Raw genomic sequence first — 24,422 nt, forward strand, 5'->3', positions numbered from 1 at the left:
CCGACGTTAGCTTATGTCTCTGTTTCATAATAATTTGAAAATATCAGTGCCCTCCTGCGATTTCTCAAACGTCCGTAGTCCACACGTTATGGTGTTGCTAGGAGACGCCTCTGTGAGGCGTTCTGCATCAACATCTGATGGAATATATAATTAATAGACCACACGGAGAACCTTTACTGGTTTCGCTGATTATTTTGCGCTGTCAATCTGTTAAATTATTCAATATTATGCGGTTTTGACTGATGTTACGTGTTTCAGTTCCAAACCGTAGTGTTTGTGTCAATCATCGTTCCTCAAAATTATGTTAAACACCTGAAGGTGTGTGGATAATTATTTACGTGCATTCACAAAGTGCTCTTGGCTGTTCCTAGTGTGGACTGTTTTAATTACACTAGACCCAGCACGTACTCTTTGTAAAATGCATTGAAAACAAGAATCGATGAAAGAAAATGATAATATGACACATTCATTTAGATCAAATACTTGGTAAAATGAGACAGGAGAAAGGCAAAGTTTAGTCAGCGACATATATATTCAGGGAGGAGTTACTATACTAACCGAACCGACCATGAAGATTAGACATTAAAACTGGTGTTTGGGTCCAAAAACGGCCCCAACGCCGGGTCAGGCTGAATTTTCTAAATGGTGTCGAAAATGAAAAACTTCCTCAAATTCAAAACTGAGGATAAAACCCATGATTTGAGGAAATACGGGGAAGAGTATTATCTTCGAGAGGCCAAGCTCTGGAGACCGTTTAGACTGTTTGGCGTTTTCTCTACAGTGGCTGCGCTGTCATTTGCTTTGGCTTCTGTACTAGAAGAAGATTGGCTGCATGGAAAAGGTCAGTTGCTTATTATTATTATTATTATTAAGAGTATGTCCACGTCGTTACGTAGCTGGAGGGGCCGTAAACGCAATCAGTATTGGTACCGCAGTAACAATGATATTCACTGATCGACCTCTTCACTTTCGATAGTCGCTAGATAACTGATTTATGCTTGTTATTATGACCGGAATACTGTTTTTTGCTGCCACAGCAAGTATCGATGCTATAAATGTGCGAGGTATATCTTCTTAGAAAATGTGCCAGGTATATCTTCCTAGAAAATGTGCCAGATATATATCTACCTAGAAAATGTGCCAGGTATATCTTCCTAGAAAATGTGCCAGGTATATCTACCTAGAAAATGTGCAAGGTATATCTTCCTAGAAAATGTGCCAGGTATATCTTCCAACAAAATGTGCGAGGTATATCTTCCTAGAAAATACGTTCTCGATTATGTGCTAATATCACAGCTATGCCCTTAGCAGTCTGGTTAGAATTCTGACCAGTTTGTCCTAAACAGGAAGAAAGACGCTCTATAATATCTTAAAATTTGATTTACGCTGATAATTCAATATACACAAAGAAACAAACTTTGGATGGATCAGGACAGCATCATTTGAAGCTATCTTTACAAATGTATGAGATGTCTAGCAATCAAATCATATATATATATATATATATATATATATATATATATATATATATATATATATATATATATATATATATACACCATGAGTCCGCTAGTATGTATTGAGTAAAGCTGAACTGTTTTCTTTGGTGATTATATTTATAAAAAGGTGACTTGAGACTCCATGCATTAGTTCAGCTTTTAGTATTATTAGTATTATAATTATTATTATTATTTCAAAATTTGTAAAGTGTATATTAATACGCTCCTACTCACTAATTCTATCCTTAGATAACAATATGTAGGACGCGGTATATTCAGACAGCTCTACAGTATCGCATTGATGGTTATGGGGACCTGGGGTAGAGAGTAGGGGTGAGGGTAGAATGGGGGATCAGGACCCGGGGTAAAAGTGTCAACAATTAAAGACGCTAAATGTTCGTACATTTTATCTTCTGGTCCTGGTGGTTATGGGGGCCTGGTGGTGATGGGAACCTTGTGGTTATGGGGGCCTGGTGGTGATGGGAACCTGGTGGTTATGGGGACCTGGTAGTGATGGGAACCTGGTGTTAATGGGGGCCTAGTAGTGATGGGAACCTGGTGGTTATAGGGACATGATAGTGATGGGGGCCAGATGAATATGGTAGATATGAAGGTTAGAGTAATGGACCCGGAGTAAAGACGTATACAAGTAAAGGCGTTATACGTTGAGGCGTTTGTATAATGTAGGCCTGATAGCGACGGGGACCTGGAGATCGGAGTGCAGATCTGGACCCAAAGATATGTCTTGGGTTGATAAGAGACTTTTACCGATGCTGATATTTGTCCGGTTATTCAGTAGAAATCGTTCACTTTACCTACATCTATTATCACTATTGATAGCACAATCAAACTGAGAAAATTTATTTTGTTCAAAATTTCGATCTACTCACTTATTTCCATAAGTACTCATTTTATTGTCGCGAAAATGAAGGACATGCCAAATTTTGCAATCTTTCAAGTCATATAATTAAATAAATGTGACCTATGTTTTCTATTTACCATTATATATTCCCTCTAATGCATCCATTAACGACCTGAGCTTTTCACCATCTGTATGTTTAATTACCTTTGCAAAGTGCCAAACACTGTTTGGGTAACACTTATTTCCAAACAGCATTTCTGGGCCTACGCAGATTGTTGGAATTATTCAGTAGAGAAGGAAACAACATAGACTCTAATCTTATTGACGCAGTCTGCGACGGCAGATCAAAGTCTATTTTCTTTGCAGTTGGACTCGACTGCTCGACAGATAAGCCAGTATATATTGCATCTTATCTTTACTTAAAACATCACAAATCAACTGAAAGATACTGGCATTGGTGTAAGATCCTATCACTGCCGGACTAAGGCTGGAGCGCATGGGGTCACGTGCATTGTCCCCACCCTTAAGCTCCAGAGAAGTTCCCTTGCCTGTCCACCCAAAACCGATGTGCTCAGCCATCCCCCTACCCCCTTAATCTAACACTGGACCTTGTGTCGATTTTCATACTATGTTTAACATATCAGTCTTTCGTTCAATTTAATTTGAATTTCTTCCTTTCATCCATATGGTCAGTTGTCAAGGTTTCAGTTTAAACTTACTGTTGGGTGTTCCATTCCTGTAAATCGCATATTCATTGTTATTATAATTTTAATTGGCATCGTTTAGGAATAATTGTGTTGGCACGTATGACCTCACATGTTGTCGGTGATATTACATGCTTTGGGCATGTATATGGGTCTCGTGTATCTCTAAAATCAATCAATAGTGTTTCGAATTGGAGATAGGTTATGAAATGTTTGTTTTCTCATGGAAACTATAGACATTAAAATGACTAATGTCACACCGCGGTCAATAGAGTTATCGATTGATCAAGAGTAACAAAAGAAAGCAAATTGTGCCGATTTTTTGAAAATGAATTAGGAAAAGATTGTGTATTGAAACGGAAAGAGAGAGATCTTGTCCTTTTTCAGTTGTATATTGTTTAAGCCACATTGATAAAATAAATATATCAGATCTCTATATATAAAGAATACAAATGTTTTAAAACTTTTGGATAACAACTCTTTGAAAATAACAAAGTAGTTCTTTGAAATAGTCCATGGAGGACCCATACCCCTTTAAATGGGGACCCAACTACTTTAAATGGGGACCCATACATTTAAATTGGGGACCCCGACCTTTTAAATGTTATTCTCTATCTCCTGACGTAATATGTCGCCATGTTCTACTTGATCTTGGCTCTTTTCCTCCTTCATAAATCTATAAAGGAAAGATTGAAGGAAAATATGTCTTTGCGGTTCATATTTACTGTGTCGTATGAGACTGGACGACTTATTATTCAGTCTTTGTCTTAATTGTCTGTCAACCTCTGTATCTCTCACCCACACCCCAATAATTGTCTAAATATTGTATCTGAATCCCATTCTCGACATTTAGAACAGTTTATGAGGATAGATTTGTCCCTTGCAATATGCATTGAGAGAAAGAAACAACAGAAGTGCCTACTCAGAAAATTCTTCCTAATAGTTCAAGGTCTGACGCAGTATAAACGATAGAACACTATTTTCCTTTCAAAATTTAATAAAAGGAAAGCCAAACCCTATTCATGCTTTTACATCGTAAGCTATGTCCAAATTCTGCACTAAACTTTTAGTTATATTTCATAAGTTATGTCCATGTACTGCATGTTCCAGGAAAACAGTATTGATACTTCTGTTCGCGGGTTTCCACACCACAACTGAAATATTGTACGTGGTCTCAGTATCCAGTAGAAAGATTCAGCTCTGGCTATCAATTTGGTAATGGGTATTTTATCCAGATCTTTTGACCATCGTTAGTTTTATATCATAAGTTATGTCCATATACTGCACTAAACCGTTAGTTTTACTTGGAATGACTGTGCAATCAAAACACTTTTAATCATCGGAGCAGCATTGTTTATTTGTTGGGAGGGTGTTGCTTTCTCTTCCTTTTGGTTGTTTTGTTTTTGTTTTGTCTTTTGTCTTGAACGAAAAGGCTGCGGTTGGACCAAAAACAAATCCTGGCCTGTTCGTTACACGTAATTAGTCACTGAAGGTAATGCGGTTGGTAATTATGAACATCTGATTTTCATTAACTTTACCTGTAAGTTTTGGGAGTTAATGTAAGGGAAGAATGGAATTTTAATCTAACTTTCTACAAAAGGATTAACAAACTACATTTTGAGGATTCTCTGCATAATTGGTCGCAAACACATAAAACACTCGAAATATGCATATAAGACCAGGCACATAAACGCGCAAACCGACGTATCACGAGAGTACAAATAGTAAGCGACAATTATGAATACTACGTGCCTTAAATGCTTAAATATTCATTTACACACAACTTAAACATGTTGTTTGCGTACTTAAATGTCTTTACTTTAGTCACGTTGCTTAGATACTTAAATGTCCGCTAACAATTCTACTACTTATCATATATATATATATATATATATATATATATATATATATATATATATATATATATATATATATATATATACATATATATCTTGCACATGCTCAAAGTTAATGTCACTTTCGTGGCTTTCTCCTCCAATTCACAATTACCCAAGCAATAACTTAAATCAGTCTCCAATCAAATTTCCTCAGAGACAGTATTTCAAACTCTCCAAATTAAGGTTAGTTGTTTCAAGTTTGCTGTTAGAAAATCTATTAACCTTATTTTCTATGTGCAAGTGGTATGGACAGAGTTAGAATACTGGTTTTGGACTCGTTAGAGTTATGCGTACAGTACTGGTTTTAGGCTCGTTAAATTATGCGTTCGGTACTGATTTTGGACTCGTTAGAGTTATGCGTACAATGCTGGTTTTAGACTCGTTAGAGTTATGCGTACGTTACTGGTTTTGGACTCTTTAGAGTTATGCGTACGGTACTGGTTTGACTCCTAAGAGTTATGCGTACGGAATTATTTCGCACGGGGCTTTTTTTTAAATGGATAAACCAAATTATATTTTGTTCAATATTAACAATAGTTAATCGGTCATGTTCATAAAATATGGTTGAAGGTCACCTGAACTCGTATAAAAAGAAATGAAATTATTCGTCACTCGCTGGAATTTTTTTTCTCCCAGCAACACTCTAACTAGAAACAGTCTAATTTTGATTCGATCACGAAACTCGAAATAAGCTATAAATATTGAATCTAAAACATTAAATGAGTGCGGTGTACTTTCTTATGTAATTAATTCAGTAAAAGTTGGCGAGGATGAGCGAAGATGAACCATAATATCAAAATATGCTCCTTTGCCGGATAGTTTTATGATAAAATGGCAATGAAATATAATTAAATCTAATGCTTTTTGGTAATGAAGGTACACAGTGTTAGCAACAGCATTCATTTTACAGCCCTGTTCCTTTAATAAAATACCTTTGAATACGCACGGACTGTTTTACATTAAATCATGATCAATGTCAATGAAGTGACTTGGTTTGCGACATGTTTGGAGAGATTTATCTCTTTATGAAACAAACATAAATGATTGTTTATATGTTTTCTTTCTTTGAATAGTGCCATCTCTTCAAGCTATTTCAAAGATAAAAGGAGGGGTATGCCAAGATACCTTTTAATACAATCGCAAGTGAAGGAAATGTTTATGTAAAGAAACTTTTAAATATGATGACAAGGGAGGGAAATGTTTATACAAAGATATTTTTTAAAAATGATGACAAGGGAGGGAGATGTTTATGCCAAGATACTTTTAAATACGATGACAAGGGAGGGAAATGTTTATGTCAAGATACTTTTGAATACGATGACAAGGGAGGGAAATGTTTATGCTAAAATACTTTTAAATACAATGACAAGGGAGGGAAATGTTGATGCTAAGATACTTTTAAATACGATGGAAAGGGAGGGGAATGTTTATACCAAAATTCTTTTAAAACCGATGGAAAGGGGGGATGTTTATGCAAAGATACTTTTAAATAGGATGACAAGGGAGGGAAATGTTTATTGTTAGATACTTTTAAATACGGTGGAAAGGGAAGGAAACGTTTATGCCAAGATAATTTTAGATATGATGACAAGGGAGGGAAATGTTTATGCCAAGATACTTTTAAATACGATGACAAGGGAGGGAAACGTTTATGCCAAAATACTTTTAAATACGATTAAAGGGGAGGGAAATCTTTATGCCAGGATACCTTTAAATACGATGACCAGGGATGGAAATGTTTATGCCAAGATACTTTTAAATACGGTGACAAGGAAGGAAAATGTTTATGCCAAGATACTTTTAAATACGATGACAAGGGAGGGAAATGTTTATACTAAGATACTTTTCAATACGATGGAAAGGGAAGGAAGTTTGTATACCAAGATACTTTTAAAACCGATGGAAAGGGAGGGAAATTTTATGCAGGAATTCGTTTAGATTCATCATATGCTTCGGCGCTTTGGTCAATCGAGTGTGACGTCGGGTCTGCATCTGCTATAAGAAGATGTTTTTGTAAGGGTAAGGGAGAATGAAATTGAACGCGTCTCACGAGTTTACACGTTTTGTGCACATACTGAAGGTTATCTTAATAGATTAATTTACTAGGCTGTCATTACTACTTATTCCTCTACTAGGTTGTCATTACTACTCATTCCTCTACATTTTCACTTACTAGGCTGTCATTACTACTCATTCCTCTACATTTTCATTTACTAGGCTGTCATTACTGCTCATTCCTCTACTAGGTTGCCATTACTACTCATTCCTCTACATTTTCACTTACTAGGTTGTCATTACTACTCATTCCTCTACATTTTCATTTACTAGGCTGTCATTACCACTCATTCCTCTACTAGGTTGTCATTACTACTCATTCCTCTACATTTTCATTTACTAGGCTGTCATTACTACTCATTCCTCTACATTTTCATTTACTAGGCTGTCATTACTACTCATTCCTCTACATTTTCACTTACTACGTTGTCATTACTACTCATTCTTCTACATTTTCATTTACTAGGCTGTCATTACCACTCATTCCTCTACATTTTCACTTACTAGGCTGTCATTACCACTCATTCCTCTACTAGGCTGTCATTACCACTCATTCCTCTACTAGGCTGTCATTACTATTCATTCCTCTACTAGGATGTCATTACTACCCATTCCTCTACATTTTCACTTACTAGGCTGTCATTACTACTCATTCCTCTACATTTTCACTTACTAAGTTGTCATTACTACTCATTCCTCTACATTTTCATTTACTAGGCTGTCATTACCACTCATTCCTCTACTAGGCTGTCATTACCACTCATTCCTCTACTAGGATGTCATTACTACTCATTCCTCTACATTTTCATTTACTAGGCTGTCATTACTACTCATTCCTCTACTAGGTTGTCATTACTATTCATTCTTCTACATTTTCACTTACTAGGCTGTCATTACTACTCATTCCTCTACATTTTCACTTACTAGGTTGTCATTACTACTCACTCCTCTACATTTTCATTTACTAGGCTGTCATTACCACTCATTCCTCTACTAGGCTGTCATTACCACTCATTCCTCTACTAGGTTGTCATTGCTATTCATTCTACTACTAGGATGTCATTAGTACCCATTCCTCTACATTTTCATTTACTAGGCTGTCATTACTACTCATTCCTCTACTAGGTTGTCATTACTATTCATTCTTCTACATTTTCACTTACTAGGCTGTCATTACTACTCATTCCTCTACATTTTCACTTACTAGGTTGTCATTACTACTCACTCCTCTACATTTTCATTTACTAGGCTGTCATTACCACTCATTCCTCTACTAGGCTGTCATTACCACTCATTCCTCTACTAGGCTGTCATTACTATTCATTCCTCTACTAGGATGTCATTACTACCCATTCCTCTACATTTTCATTTACTAGGCTGTCATTACTACTCATTCCTCTACATTTCACTTACTAGGTTGTCATTACTACTCATTCCTCTACTAGGATGTCATTACTACCCATTCCTCTACATTTTCACTTACTAGGCTGTCATTACTACTCATTCCTCTACATTTTCACTTACTAAGTTGTCATTACTACTCATTCCTCTACATTTTCATTTACTAGGCTGTCATTACCACTCATTCCTCTACTAGGCTGTCATTACCACTCATTCCTCTACTAGGTTGTCATTACTACTCATTCCTCTACTTTTTCATTTACTAGGCTGTCATTACCACTCATTCCTCTACTAGGCTGTCATTACTATTCATTCCTCTACTAGGATGTCATTACTACTCATTCCTCTACATTTTCACTTACTAGGTTGTCATTACTACTCATTCCTCTACATTTTCATTTGCTAGGCTGTCATTACTACTCATTCCTCTACATTTTCATTTACTAGGCTGTCATTACTACTCATTCCTCCACATTTTCACTTACTAGGCTGTCATTACTACTCATTCCTCTACATTTTCACTTACTAGGCTGTCATTACTACTCATTCCTCTACTAGGTTGTCATTACTACTCATTCCTCTACATTTTCATTTACTAGGATGTCATTACTACTCATTCCTCTACATTTTCTCTTACTAGGCTGTCATTACCACTCATTCCTCTACATTTTCACTTACTAGGTTGTCATTACTACTCATTCCTCTACATTTTCATTTACTAGGCTGTCATTACTACTCATTCCTCTACATTTTCACTTACTAGGCTGTCATTACTACTCATTCCTCTACTAGGTTGTCATTACTACTCATTCCTCTACATTTTCACTTACTAGGCTGTCATTACTACTCATTCCTCTACATTTTCACTTACTAGGCTGTCATTACTACTCATTCCTCTACTAGGTTGTCATTACTACTCATTCCTCTACATTTTCACTTACTAGGTTGTCATTACTACTCATTCCTCTACTAGGTTGTCATTACTACTCATTCCTCTACTAGGTTGTCATTACTACTCATTCCTCTACTAGGTTGTCATTACTACTCATTCCTCTACATTTTCATTTACTAGGTTGTCATTACTACTCATTCCTCTACATTTTCACTTACTAGGTTGTCATTACTACTCATTCCTCTACATTTTCATTTACTAGGTTGTCATTACTACTCATTCCTCTACTAGGTTGTCATTACTACTCATTCCTCTACATTTTCACTTACTAGGTTGTCATTACTACTCATTCCTCTACATTTTCATTTACTAGGTTGTCGTTACTACTCATTCCTCTACATTTTCACTTTCTAGGTTGTCATTACTACTCATTCCTCTACTAGGTTGTCATTACTACTCATTCCTCTACATTTTCATTTACTAGGTTGTCGTTACTACTCATTCCTCTACATTTTCACTTTCTAGGTTGTCATTACTACTCATTCCTCTACTAGGTTGTCATTACTACTCATTCCTCTACATTTTCATTTACTAGGTTGTCATTACTACTCATTCCTCTACTAGGTTGTCATTACTACTCATTCCTCTACATTTTCATTTACTAGGTTGTCGTTACTACTCATTCCTCTACATTTTCACTTTCTAGGTTGTCATTACTACTCATTCCTCTACATTTTCATTTACTAGGTTGTCATTACTACTCATTCCTCTACTAGGTTGTCATTACTACTCATTCCTCTACTAGGTTGTCATTACTACTCATTCCTCTACATTTTCATTTACTAGGTTGTCATTACTACTTATTCCTCTACTAGGTTGTCATTACTACTCATTCCTCTACTAGGCTGTCATTACCACTCATTCCTCTACATTTTCATTTACTAGGTTGTCATTACTACTTATTCCTCTACTAGGTTGTCATTGCTACTCATTCCTCTACATTTTCACTTACTAGGTTGTCATTACTACTCATTCCTCTATATTTTCATTTACTAGGCTGTCATTACTACTCATTCCTCTACTAGGTTGTCATTACTACTCATTCCTCTACATTTTCATTTACTAGGTTGTCATTACTACTTATTCCTCTACTAGGTTGTCATTACTACTCATTCCTCTACATTTTCACTTACTAGGTTGTCATTACTACTCATTCCTCTATATTTTCATTTACTAGGCTGTCATTACTACTCATTCCTCTACTAGGCTGTCATTACCACTCATTCCTCTACATTTTCATTTACTAGGTTGTCATTACTACTTATTCCTCTACTAGGTTGTCATTACTACTCGTTCCTCTACTAGACTGTCATTACCACTCATTCCTCTACATTTTCATTTACTAGGTTGTCATTACTACTTATTCCTCTACTAGGTTGTCATTACTACTCATTCCTCTACATTTTCACTTACTAGGTTGTCATTACTACTCATTCCTCTACTAGGATGTCATTACTACTCATTCCTCTACATTTTCATTTACTAGGTTGTCATTACTACTTATTCCTCTACTAGGTTGTCATTACTACTCATTCCTCTACTAGGCTGTCATTACCACTCATTCCTCTACATTTTCATTTACTAGGTTGTCATTACTACTTATTCCTCTACTAGGTTGTCATTACTACTCATTCCTCTACTAGGCTGTCATTACTACTCATTCCTCTACATTTTCATTTACTAGGTTGTCATTACTACTTATTCCTCTACTAGGTTGTCATTACTACTCATTCCTCTACTAGGATGTCATTACTACTCATTCCTCTACATTTTCATTTACTAGGTTGTCATTACTACTCATTCCTCTACATTTTCACTTACTAGGTTGTCATTACTACTCATTCCTCTACATTTTCATTTACTAGGTTGTCATTACTACTCACTCCTCTACATTTTCACTTACTAGGTTGTCATTACTACTCATTCCTCTACATTTTCATTTACTAGGTTGTCATTACTACTCACTCCTCTACATTTTCACTTACTAGGTTGTCATTACTACTCATTCCTCTACTAGGATGTCATTACCACTCATTCCTCTACATTTTCTTTTGCTCCTCATTCCTCTACATTTTACACAATTGTTAGACTTCTTGACTTTGTGCACATAATCTCTTTCTCTCTCTCTCTCTCTCTCTCTCTCTCTCTCTCTCTCTCTCACACACACACACACACACACACACACACACATGGCTGCTTTGCTGCTATTGCAAAATATTAGCAAGGGTAGGTTCAATAAGTATTTATGGAAAATGGCATTGATCGTGCTTTGATTCTAGAGATGTCGAGAGAACAGAATGCTTTATTTAGTAATTTAGGCCACCAGTCCATATTACAAAATTCAATGAAAGCATTTACAGTGCGCCCCATGGTGTACAGAATGTAGTGCTCAACATACGTATGCATACACAAACCTGTTACTACCACAAGGTGTAGCATTCTTCGTTCGTATGACTTATCAAAGATTATCTCAGTCAAAAATCCAAATTAAGAACGATTTCTTGTAAATAATATATTATTGAAGTACAACTTTGTCTACAGACGGATAGAGATAATAAACTTCATTAAAATGTGCATTTCTTATATGATCGTAAACTGGACAGAAACAAACAAAATGGAATTCATCTTCTACCAAATAAATATTATAAGACACAACGCCTGGGATTTCTCTCAATCCTATTATGACTACCTGCCTTTTCCTTGCACCTGAATATAGCAAGTAATTTCCTAAATAAATATGATAACCTACTAGGTAGATATATTTCCATTTCTTATTCAGATTTATACATACCAGAGTTCAATAATTATCTTCATTTCTAGGCTAATTTTCACAGGTGACACAATCATATTAAACATTTGAATTCATCAGAAAATTTATAACTACTGAATAAATCGATAAAACGAGAGAGAGAGAGAGAGAGAGAGAGAGAGATTTGTTCATGCTTAAATATCTCTTTAACTTAACGGGTGCAACTTGAAACTGTGATTCAAAGGAAAACGGGATTTGCATTTTAGATTATGTAATATCCATAATAGAAGGTAGTAAATAATTAAAAAAAACTATTCTTATAAGTATTTTTCAGTTTATTTTGATATGAACAATTTCTGAATGCAAATGAACTACAAGCTAACACTAGCTTGGCTAAAATTGAAAAATAACTTATCAGACACCAGAATTTTAAGTTGAATGAATATAAGTTTGAGGGTGAGAATACGTTTATCACCTCTAGGTAAGGTCGCTGTCCCTATATTATATAATATATATTATATACTATATAATATAATACATAATTATATTATATATTATATATTGCAGACGACTCCATGCAACAGAAGAGTTCCACCGTCCTATCCTTGTTAAGACAATAAAGATGTTTATTTCAGACATGTTCGATTTTGCTGAAGAGATGTCAAAGATCCATTAATTAGAGCCAAGTCCATGATTGTTTCCGTATCATTATTAGAACACATACGTTTGACAAAGACTTCCAGCAAAGATCAATTATTCGTTTTTCCGCATAATGTCTCAGTTAAGGAAAATTGGTTTGTTTGTAATTAAATAATAATAATAATAATAATAATAATAATAATAATAATAAATATTATATAATATAGGGACAGCAACCTAACCCAGATATATATTATATTATATTATATTATATTATATTATATTATATCATATTATTCAAGATATCTGTGCAGATTATTTGAGAAAGCTGTGTAAGAAATAGATATGTTGTTAAAACGTATCGTCCAGGGCAAAGTCTTTTAGATTATGTAATTACCATATATATATATATATATATATATATATATATATATATATATATATATATATATATATATATATATATATATATATATATATATATATATATATAACAAGATAGTACATACATCTAGGTAAAAAAACAAGTAAATAAACAAGCACAGAGAGAGACAGACAGACAGACAGACAGACAGAGAGTATTGTCATCGGGTCCATGAGTTTTTTTTTTTTTTACGTCTGACTTGATGGACACTTGTGATGGTAGGTGTGGAGATTAGCACTTAATATTAATATGGCTTAAGTTCCATTCAAATGCTGTCGCCTAAATGATTTCTATTTATTGTGTATCAGTGAATTTAATTAAGCTTCAGTACCGTAAATAATAATAATAATAATAATAATAATAATGATATAAATAATAATATAATAATAATAATAATATCAATAATAATATAAGCAATATAAATAATAATAATAATAATAATAATAATAATACTAATAATTTAAATAATAATAATAATAATAATCATTATATAAGTAATATAAATAATAATAATAATAATAATAATGATAATAATAATAATAATAATAACTTCAAACCTGCTATGTCTTGTGACAGTTCACCGTATTCAGTGGAATCATGCATAAGAACTAGATGTTACAACTCATAAAAGTCAAGCCCGAGTGTATTACATGACAGTTTTCTGATTTACCCAAAGTCTATTTTACATTTGGCTTGCCCTTGGTTTCGGCATATCCTTCCGATGTGGAAATAGCTCGAATGAATTTTATCAAACTAATCGAAAGAGACTTCAGAATAGAAGGGGGGGGGAGCCGTTTTCAGTGAACACGAGTCTTTAATTACAAACAAACCAATTTTCCTTAATTGAGACATTATGCGGAAAAAAGAATAACTGATCTTTCTGGAAGTCTTTGTCAAGCGTATGTGTTCTAATACTGATACGGAAACAATCATGGACTTGGCTCTAATTAATGGATCTTTGACATCTCTTCAGCAATCGAACATGTCTGAAATAAACATCTTTATTGTCTTAACAAGGATAGGACGGTGGAACTCTTCTGTTGCATGGAGTCGTCTGCAGATAAGTGGATCAGAGATTTAAGATATCAGCTATAACGTTATATAAACGAGAAATACAAATGGACCCATAACTGATCTCTGGGAGTCACGTGCAGGCGCTTGACCATCACTCGAATATGCATTGCTAACGATAGCTGCCTGGGTTCTGTTTGTTATACACTTGCCATACTAACAGATTTTCATCGATCTCATAACATTTAAGTTTTCATAACAAGCTTTATGCCAGACTCATCCAAACCTTTAGATACGATAAAAGACAAAGGAAACTACTTGATGCATCACGAATAGTAAATATCCATGAGGTGAAGGGAAAGAGAGTGACCTGTCCTATCAGGGCCGGATTAGGTTAACTGTGTGTGAGTGTGGGTGGTCCAATATTTCTAAAGAGCCCTGACTTTCTTCGAAAGGGCCAGAAAGCAAACGTCTAAGTGTCTGTTTACTCAAAGTATACAAAATACCCAATAAACGTGCGCAAGAATAAAATGATTATTCAAATTTAAAGTGTCAAATGATTGTTCGTTGTGTGTGTGTGTGTGTGTGTGTGTGTGTACGTAATTTTTTTTCGGGGTGGGGGTGGGGGGGCGGAAGCCCTAGATTTTCCATCCGGCCCTGCTTGTTAATGTTTTTTATTAAGTCTGAATTACTTATACAGTTATACATGTGTTTAAAGACTATATATGTGTTTAAAGATTATCAAGATTTAAAGATTATACATGTATTTAAAGACTATACATGTGTTTAAAGACTATTATTTTCCTCACAATACCAACACGATTAAAGGTGAGGATGATGGGTATTATAAACAGTAGATTTGTCCCATTTTCAGAAAGGTTTTAGCACGTTAACTACCTTCAATTATTTCGGAAATTTCGTATACTGTAGCTACATATTAAATGAAAGAGTGCAAAGGGATTCCAAATGGATAATTTTGTATTCTGAATTAAATATTCTTGATATTGTCCGAACCAGGAACTTCATTCATTCATCAAGTGTTCTTTTATCATAAAATATTGCATACACTTTCTTTGGCAATTTTTTCAAAGCATTCATTTTGTTTTCTCTGTTATTTCTACGTCAATAAATATTGTTGATTTTAAGATTGCATAGACTTTTTCGGTAATCGTATCCTAATTGCATCCTAATCGCGCATCTTAAGCTTAAAACAAAACACATTTTATCACTGGGTGTGTAAGTAACTGTTTAAAATCGAATACCGTGTTCAAAAATAGATAAATTGCATGATGAAATCTATTGCAAGCTTAACTGACATTACGCAACGAAATAACAGTTTCTATGCAATTGTCAGTTTATGCCTCTTTCTTATGTAATTTGTCATTATCGATTGTACACAACCAGTTCTCTTTAGAATGACTGCGTGATATCATAATCAATAATAAGCCACTCGTGCATTTGGAGTGATGAAGAAACACGTCTGGTTCCAATTTCTTTAAGCCATTTAGGTAATCATTTTTGTGCAAATCCATGGTTTAAATTTTGTATGCTGACTTTTTTCAAATCACCACAAGATAATTTAATTAAATTGACATTTTAAAGCAAGTTTTATATTTTTGATTGAAGATGGAAGTAGTGAGCTTAAATTTGACTGCAAATAGTTTAAATAGCTGTTTGAGGGACTAAATTTTACAGCAAATAGTTTTAAATAATTTTTATAGAGGGATTAAATTTGACTCAGTTGAGTGCGTATTCTGATTGAATAGTTTTATGCAGTCGGAGTTTGTTGTACAGAATAACAGTTTCCTCGATAGAATGAAAAATGAGTCCACATCAATTGAAGACAAAGCGCATATAAGGTCGTCAATATTGATGGACTATTCTTATTTGAAAACTACATTATATGTGTGTTGTACAAATGTATGTGTTTATTCATAGGAGTGTTTTACAAGTGTACATGCTTATTCATACGTGTTATACAAATGTATTTGTTTATTCATTTGAGTGTTGTACCAGTGTATGTGTTTATTCATATGTGTTGTACAAGGGTATGTGTTTATTCATTTGAGTCTTGTACACGTTTATATTTATTCATGTCAGACCTGTCTGAAATTTCAATAGCCTATATAAAAAGAATCAGTTAATGAAATTGCAAAATTTCTCATAAGAAGTACATCTAATTCATAACAAACCTGCATTATAGAATTAATCATTAAAATTAATTCACAAAAACTAGTATTATTGAATTAATAATCCGAAGGAATTCATAACAAACTTGTATTATAGAAATGTTCATAAAAAGAATTCATAACAAACTTGTATTACATTACAGATCTGATAGAGATTCCAACTCTTTCTATTAAAAATAAATAAATAAATAATGTAATAAATGATCAGTTCAGATTCTCATTATTATTGAGAATTTAGAAATAATGATATTAGTAGGAAGAAATATTATATATTCACATAATATAACCCTTAACATGTTCCAGCAACTCACCAACCCCACCCCTTTATTCGCTGAAAATGCTGCTTTGAAATGGAACTCTTTCTCTGACGTAGAAAAGCAAGCCGTTAGAAACAATTTAAATTTCAGTTATGTTTTTACTACGAACTCTAATAAAAAGCTACAACATAATATATGCTCTTGTATTGATTGTCTCTGTACTGTTTACAGTTTTACAATTTCCATCAGGTTTCAGTCTTCGCTATCCGCGGAATTGGAGCATCGTGTTACAGAACCAGGCAAATCTAGCGGGATGTGGTTGAGTTTGTCGCCTATCGATCTATGGAATGACAAAGTCTCCGTGGCGCATGCTGATGATTGAATCAATATGAAACGAGGACATCGAGTCGCTCGGTTTGCACGAGGCATGTAATCATTGATCGTTCATGTAATGTTGACAGTTTCTATTAGGTTTCAGTCACCGTTTTCCGCGAAATTGTGGGCATCAAGTTACAAGAATCAGACAAATCTCGAAGGGATAAGGTAAAGTTTGTCGCCATATTGATTTATGGAATGACAAATGTCTCTCTGGCTTATGCGCATGATCAGATCAATATAAAGCGAAAACATCGTGTCGCATTTGTAGGACCAGGCAGGTAATCGTATTAGCCCCGAAGACTGCTTATAGGCCTATCACAGTATCCATGCTGATCGAAACAGACCGATTGCAATTAGTACAAAAATAGCATCATTTCCTCGGTAACTTACGAGTGGGTGCGCCGACAAGTTGGTCTTATGTGTCCTAACAACCTGATGTAAAGATAATCAAGCAAAAGCAATTCATTATTTGAAAATAAAATGACGTTAATAGTGCAAATTCATCATTCATAGACTGCATCGTTTAAATAATTATAAGACAGCAAGGCAGACAGTGAAATCTTTCCACTATATATTTCTTCAACAGCACCCAAACGTGATAAGGTATATCTCTAAAAACAGATGTCAATGCAGTTATATATTTAATAAACTTTAGGCCAATACATTCAACGAAGGTCGTTGATTTGATGTACAAAAGACCACATACGTAATGTATCGAGTTCGATTTGAAAATACAAGACCTTAATAAGTCAGGGACTCCCAGACTGATTTATTCCATCTACTGATTAATTCCATCTTAGGATACGAGTTACCACGAACTGTGGTATTTTGAATTTTTTCTGAACCTTATGACCACTGATACTTGGATATACATGTCTTGTTTATATTAGTTTATACCTCAGATATGACCACTGATACTTGGATATACATGTCTTGTTTATATTAGTTTATACCTCAGATATGACCACTGATACTTGGATATACATGTCTTGTTTATATTAGTTTATACCTCAGATATGACCACTGATACTTGGATATACATGTCTTGTTTATATTAGTTTATACCTCAGATATGACCACTGATACTTGGATATACATGTCTTGTTTATATTAGTTTATACCTCAGATATGACCACTGATACTTGGATATACATGTCTTGTTTATATTAGTTTATACCTCAGATATGACCACTGATACTTGGATATACATGTCTTGTTTATATTAGTTTATACCTCAGATATTACCACTGATACTTGGATATACATGTCTTGCTTTATCTCAGATTTATACTAGTGTATACATTGTATAAATCAGAAAGATTTTTCATTTCAATGTACCAACATTTGATTGTCTCAGAGAATGCCGTATTTGCTATATGCTCAGTTGTGCACAGCCAGTAATGATATCAGAAAGCACACGATTCAACAAAATGGCAGCTAAAAAGATCAGCCATGCCCTTAATGAGCGCAAAACGAACTTAATTATCTTGGAATCCCTTAAGACTGTTTTCATGGTGGCCAATATATCACGCGATCTGTCGTTTTTAGAAAAAGCTACTTTTAAATGATGGTACCAGCAATTGTAGTCTATTTTAGCCGATAATTGGATAAAACAGATCAATTATTCGTATCTTTCTGCCTCAAAGATTGAATGTACTTGGTATTCGCTTATAGGAACATCACAATGTCAAGAAATGCTATGAATTACTTTTTTTTTATAAATATAAATGTATGCGTGTGTACGACTGGATATTCGTAATTTATTTCTGCTACGGCTGTATCTGGACTTTTTGAGACGAAATTTTGACAGGACTGGAAAACCTTTTTCATGATCTCTTCATCTTGAAAGGTTATCACATGATTCTAGCTACAGAAACAGTTACAGAACAGCCGTCCTACCCGTAACTATCCATTTTCAACCGGAAATAGTAGGACATACTAGGATATTTTCTAAGGTACTACTCCAATGACGTTGTTTGCAATGAATTCTCAAGGTCATTGGGGAAACCTAATTGGCCAATCATTCATTAATAATTTAATGACTTCATGTGAAGATTTATTTGGCTTAAATATTTTGAAAATATAAGAACAAGATAAAAGTATGGAACTATTTCTTTTGGCTGCACATTTGGTGAGATATTAGCAGATCAGTCTATGTACAATACACCATCAAAATGTATCAGTTATAAAGCAACTACTACAAGCCAACGTATCGCAACATGCGTTTCATGGTCACTTAATTAAAATTTCGTTTATGATATGATTGGCATATCTGGTACATTAAATTAGTGGGTAGTTTGGATTCATTTTTTAATACTAGATGGAACGAAATAGGTGATTACCTTTCTCTGTTACATACTTAGGAGATAGACAGACAGACAGACAGACAGACAGATAGATAGATAGATAGATAGATAGATAGATAGATAGATAGAAAGATAGGTAGTGTTACGACTCTATGGTCTTCAACTAGGCAACAGAAAAAAGCAATCCATCAAGTTTTGTGAAACTTAACAAATAATTGAATTCTTCAAGTTATGAAATGAAATTTTAAGAGGAAATTAAAAGTATTATGAATTGAACCCCTAATATTTCTAAATTTTATAGCACAAGTCTAAAATAATAGAGTGTTCCGAATGAATTCCAGATTCTGAATCTACTGATGTACTAATATCCTTGAATGTACTAAAGTGGCCACAGTCTTGAATGTACTAAAGTGGCCACAGTCTTGAATGTATCACAATGGCATTTTACAGAATCTCTTTTAATGAATTCACTATAATCATAGAATGTTGCTTTAGTCCAGACAGTCTTTATGGCACTTTGTAATTCCAATAAATAAATTAATAAATTGGTTCCTCTCAAATCAAATCTAAGCATAACATTAAATATAAACTATATAATTGAAATAATTCATTCCTTTCGAATAAATTATAAGCTTAACATTAATTACAAAATATATAATTTAAATAATTAATTCCTCTCAAATTAAATCTAAAACACAGTGTTAATTACATCTGCAGACTGATATTAAGACAAGAACAATACTAGGGAATAGGAATAGTAATAAATATTCAATTCACTCTTCATATAAATCTCCATGACTCTATTACGACTCTATGTCGCAATGTATCCATGCGACTCACCTCACACTACTTGATTTATGTCGAAATACAACCCACGTGACCTATGTCGCAATACTCAGTATTCCAATCAGAAAATTGTCATAAACTTGTGAATAGGTTCATTATCAAGGATGAGTTTAAAACTAGTAAAAACCTATAAATAGCTCTATCTAAAATAGAATCCATTTACATACTAAAAGTCAAACACATAATATAGATATGCATAACAGATAGATAGATAGATAGATAGATAGATAGATAGATAGTGTTGTGTATGTTTAATTGGCATTGCGTTTTTATGTATTATATGCTGTGGGTTATGTAACATTGTACCCTGCACTTGACTTTCTCCAAAATCAAGTTTACTGCGTACTTGACAAAAATTGATTTTATTTATTATTGTGTAGACAAGTCATAGCTATTTTCTCTATGAGCACGAGGTTAATATTAGGATCATTATCAATATCTTGGTCTGAGTCAAGAACATCGTGTTTACCACATTATATGTTCTAATTTTAGTAACTGATTTTATCTTGTAAATATTTGGAATCTTCTAGAATGAAATTTTCCATTAGGTAATAGCTTGTTTTTAGAAAATGCTAATTGTGACCTAGATCAGGTGGAGGAGTATAAAATCTTGTTTTACTGGAATATTGTTTACTCCTGAGATAACATATGGGCAATAATCGTTTATTTATACTATTGTACTCAGATTTTGATTTGGATGAAATTATTTATTATTCTCTGGAAATACAATCTACAAAATACAATGCTCCATATAATAGTCTTGGAAATACATTAAAGGGAAATTATAGTGAATTCAAACAAGAAAACCTTGGATTATATTACTATGATTCAAAAAGAGACTGTTGGCACATCTCCACTTTACATTTCATCACAGGCACATGAACATTTTCAGCGTTAAATTTATTTTGGATTACCACATAAATTTATTCATATCTTTATTCATTAGGACTTTGGATTTAATTCGCAATACAGTAAGTTATTTTACAAAGCTTGCTGTTTTTCGCTGTTTGCTATTATTCATTTTAAGGCCATATTGTCGTAATAGATAAATAGATGTGTGTGTGTGTGTGTGTGTGTGTGTGTGTGTGTGTGTGTGTTGGATTTTTAACATAGCTTTTTTAAAAATTCACTCATATCGCTACGATATCAGCATTGTAACAATTTATAGTGATGTCTTGCACTGGGAAATCATTCGGCAGACATGTAGCATGATGTCCCACCCAGTCAGATTATCCTGACACCAGGCCGACCAGTCCTAACACTATTCTCTTACTGCTGAACGCCAAGCCAGGCAGCTGCATGTACCATTTTTATATAAGTCTTTGATTTGTCTCGGCCGGGCATGGAATCCACGACCTCTCGCATGATAGATAGATAGATAGATAGATAGTAGATAGTAGATAGATAGATAGATAGATAGATAGATAGATAGATAGTAGATAGATAGATACATAGATAGTAGATAGATAAATAGATACATAGATAGATAGATAGATAGACAGATAGACAGACAGACAGATAGATTAACGGTTTTCTTTTAGAAAAGCTAGGCTAAATGCACAGACAGAAAAGTGATACTAAAATTAAAGTGGCCTAAAAGTTGGACATAGATTTAAATTTGAGCTTTGAAAATGCACACACAATGTGTTATGTAATTATTTATGGAGTGAGTATTTTTCCCTAATCTCTGTAATTTGCATGATTATTCGTCAACCATATGAGATGAAAATAAAGACCAATACAGTATTGCCTTATGAACTGGAAGAAAGAACATTTCCGTCCTTTCCTCATTAATTGGGTGAAACTGAGTGACGTCAATATAAGTTCCAATTTGATTATGTTATCTAGTCATTTGTGCATTGCTTAGTTCTGTCTAATGATCGGCTGTTCAAATTAAACCACCTTCGTTTTCATTAGACTTGCAGTTTAATTGAATGCAAGATAAGTAGTCACGAAGCAATTAGTACACGGAGAAACTTATTAATGTTTGACCACAGAACAAGTCACATCTACCAGCCGCTTAGATATATATGGAGTTGATTCTCTCAAGCATTTAAACTTGATAGATCAAAGATTTATTTGACAGATCGAATTTATATTTGATAGATCGAAGTTATATCTAAGTGATATCTTTACATTATTGTTGAGTGCACTCCTCCATTACTGGTATACGGATCAGCAGTGAAAGCAATAATATCGAAAGTTGTGACAGCTAGATACCAAAAGCAGTTTGTAGTTGTGTTATCAGATAAAAATAGAACTAAAAATGTCAAGAACCATTGAGGGTTAGTCAGATAGAAGTATTTTATCGTTGTTGTTTCCAATAGTGAACCGGTATCTAATAGTGGTTTAACATAAAGAAGCAAATTCTGCCAGGACAAGTATTTGTTTCCTTCCTTGAACAAATAAAATATTTCCATATAATCCAAAAAGTAAATAGGTAGAAAAGTTCTATTACATGTCCAAACTTACAGAGCATTCAGAGTGAAGTCCTATGGTGTTCCAAATTAATTCCATCCTTGAATGTATTGATTTGCCAATAGTCTCGAATGTACCAATGTGCCAACAGTCTTGATTTGCCACAATGATACAACCCAAAATGTCTTTGAGTGAATTCACAATAATTCCATAATAGTGATTTAGTCCTGAAGACAAAATGTACTTTGTAATTCCAATAAACAATTTAAATGAATCATCTTAATTAAAACTGAAACACAACTTAAATTGATTCCATTAAGACTGACGATAAGATATAGAATGAATAATTCTGAAGTAAACAATATTTATATGAAAAGATATAACACAATATCAGAACCGAATGAGGGTCATTTTCCCATCAAATTCTACAAAACTGCCTCTAAAACATTCTTATTTTCAAAGAAAGAAGCTAGATCTTTAATTCAACACCTGTATATATCTTTACTTCCAAGTAATGTTGATTTTAAAATCTAATCTAGAATCATATCAAATTTTAGTTATTGTAATATGTTGTTTACAAAATAACAAGACATTTATTAAGTAGTCCCAGCCCCTACCCTCAATTATAGACAGATGTAAATTACACATTACAAATTAAATATAAAGAGCATATATATAATCATGGAAAAGAGCCAACCCGCAACACCATTAACAACCAAGAGAAAGATTCTTCAAAAATTGTCAGTTTCACGAATGATGATAACCTATTTGCAATTTAATAGAGAAGAGTTTGTGTCGATGTGTCATGCATTCAGCATTCGAGTCAATCATAAAATTAGTTAAAGCTCTTTCAAAGTATATGTGTTCACTTTTAAAATTAGCATTCCCTGTCCCTAGTCGCCTTAGCTTTTGCTTTTTGGCTTTGCTTTCTGTCACGCTATTGATATCTCCAAACAATTATGCTACATTGTTTTAGTTGGTGAATGGTCTTCTTCAAAGTCAAATGATTATTAATATTTATTTGTTTCAGTAATGGATCTGTTTATAAAGTTTAGGCTTTTATCAGAGTTGGAATTATTGCTTTTAATCAAAAGTTTTCCTATTTCTATTGATTTACTGTAAAAGTCAAGATTCGCTTTAAAATTCATCAATAAATCTGCTCTCTTGTGTGATACGTATAAAATATTCTTCGTCTTGAGCAAATGTTTCGATTTTTTTAAAACTGGATAAGATATAATAAGAGAAGATATAATTATAACAACAAGATAAAGAGGGACTTAATCAAAAACATAATTCGTGTATGAAAGAAGATTATTCTAACTATATACTGCAAAATTTAGCATTTCTTTATCTTATTTCACCTTCGAATTCTCTCTCTCTCTCTCTCTCTCTCTCTCTCTCTCTCTCTCTCATGAACCATGTGTGTTCTTGTTTCTTTCAGTAATATCTCATTATAATATTCGTTTGTTGCTATTCACAATAACGTATGACGTTTGTAGGGAAAGTGCGTTTTCTAACTTATAGCCCAAGCCCATTGCAACACTTACGTAAATAAAATGTTTGAACAAAAAGACATATAATGTCAAAATAATTCTGAACAATTAAGAAAACTAAGTTAAAAACTAAGAGAGTAAGGGCACGCATGTTACTCAGGTTCGGGGGGGGGGGCAATGACGAATGCAACAAAGTAAGAGAACGCGTAAAAAGTATCGGAACGCCGTTCCCACGCATTCCTACAGCACAACACACCTAGATACACTAAACAATCAGGCTGCTGGATAAACCTGGATACACTAAACAATCAGGCTGCTGGATAAACCTAGATACACTAAAC

The 24,422-nt window shown here is 33.8% G+C and overlaps 1 protein-coding gene across 1 annotated transcript in view; it reads left to right on the forward strand.

Moving 5' to 3' along the window:
* Nucleotides 1–369: 369 nt before the first annotated feature.
* The window catches only part of LOC149781475 (transmembrane protein 47-like), a 58,702-nt gene continuing 34,649 nt past the window's right edge, over nt 370–24,422 (forward strand). Inside the window, exon 1 of the mRNA XM_089935566.1 lies at nt 370–841. Coding sequence (XP_089791692.1) covers nt 643–841 — 199 coding nt within the window. The 5' untranslated portion in view covers nt 370–642. The remainder of the gene's footprint in view (nt 842–24,422) is intronic.

This window comes from Sinohyriopsis cumingii, chromosome 15, assembly GCF_028554795.1.
Source record: "Sinohyriopsis cumingii isolate HCF-2022 chromosome 15, ASM2855479v2, whole genome shotgun sequence".
Classification (NCBI taxonomy): domain Eukaryota; kingdom Metazoa; phylum Mollusca; class Bivalvia; order Unionida; family Unionidae; genus Sinohyriopsis; species Sinohyriopsis cumingii.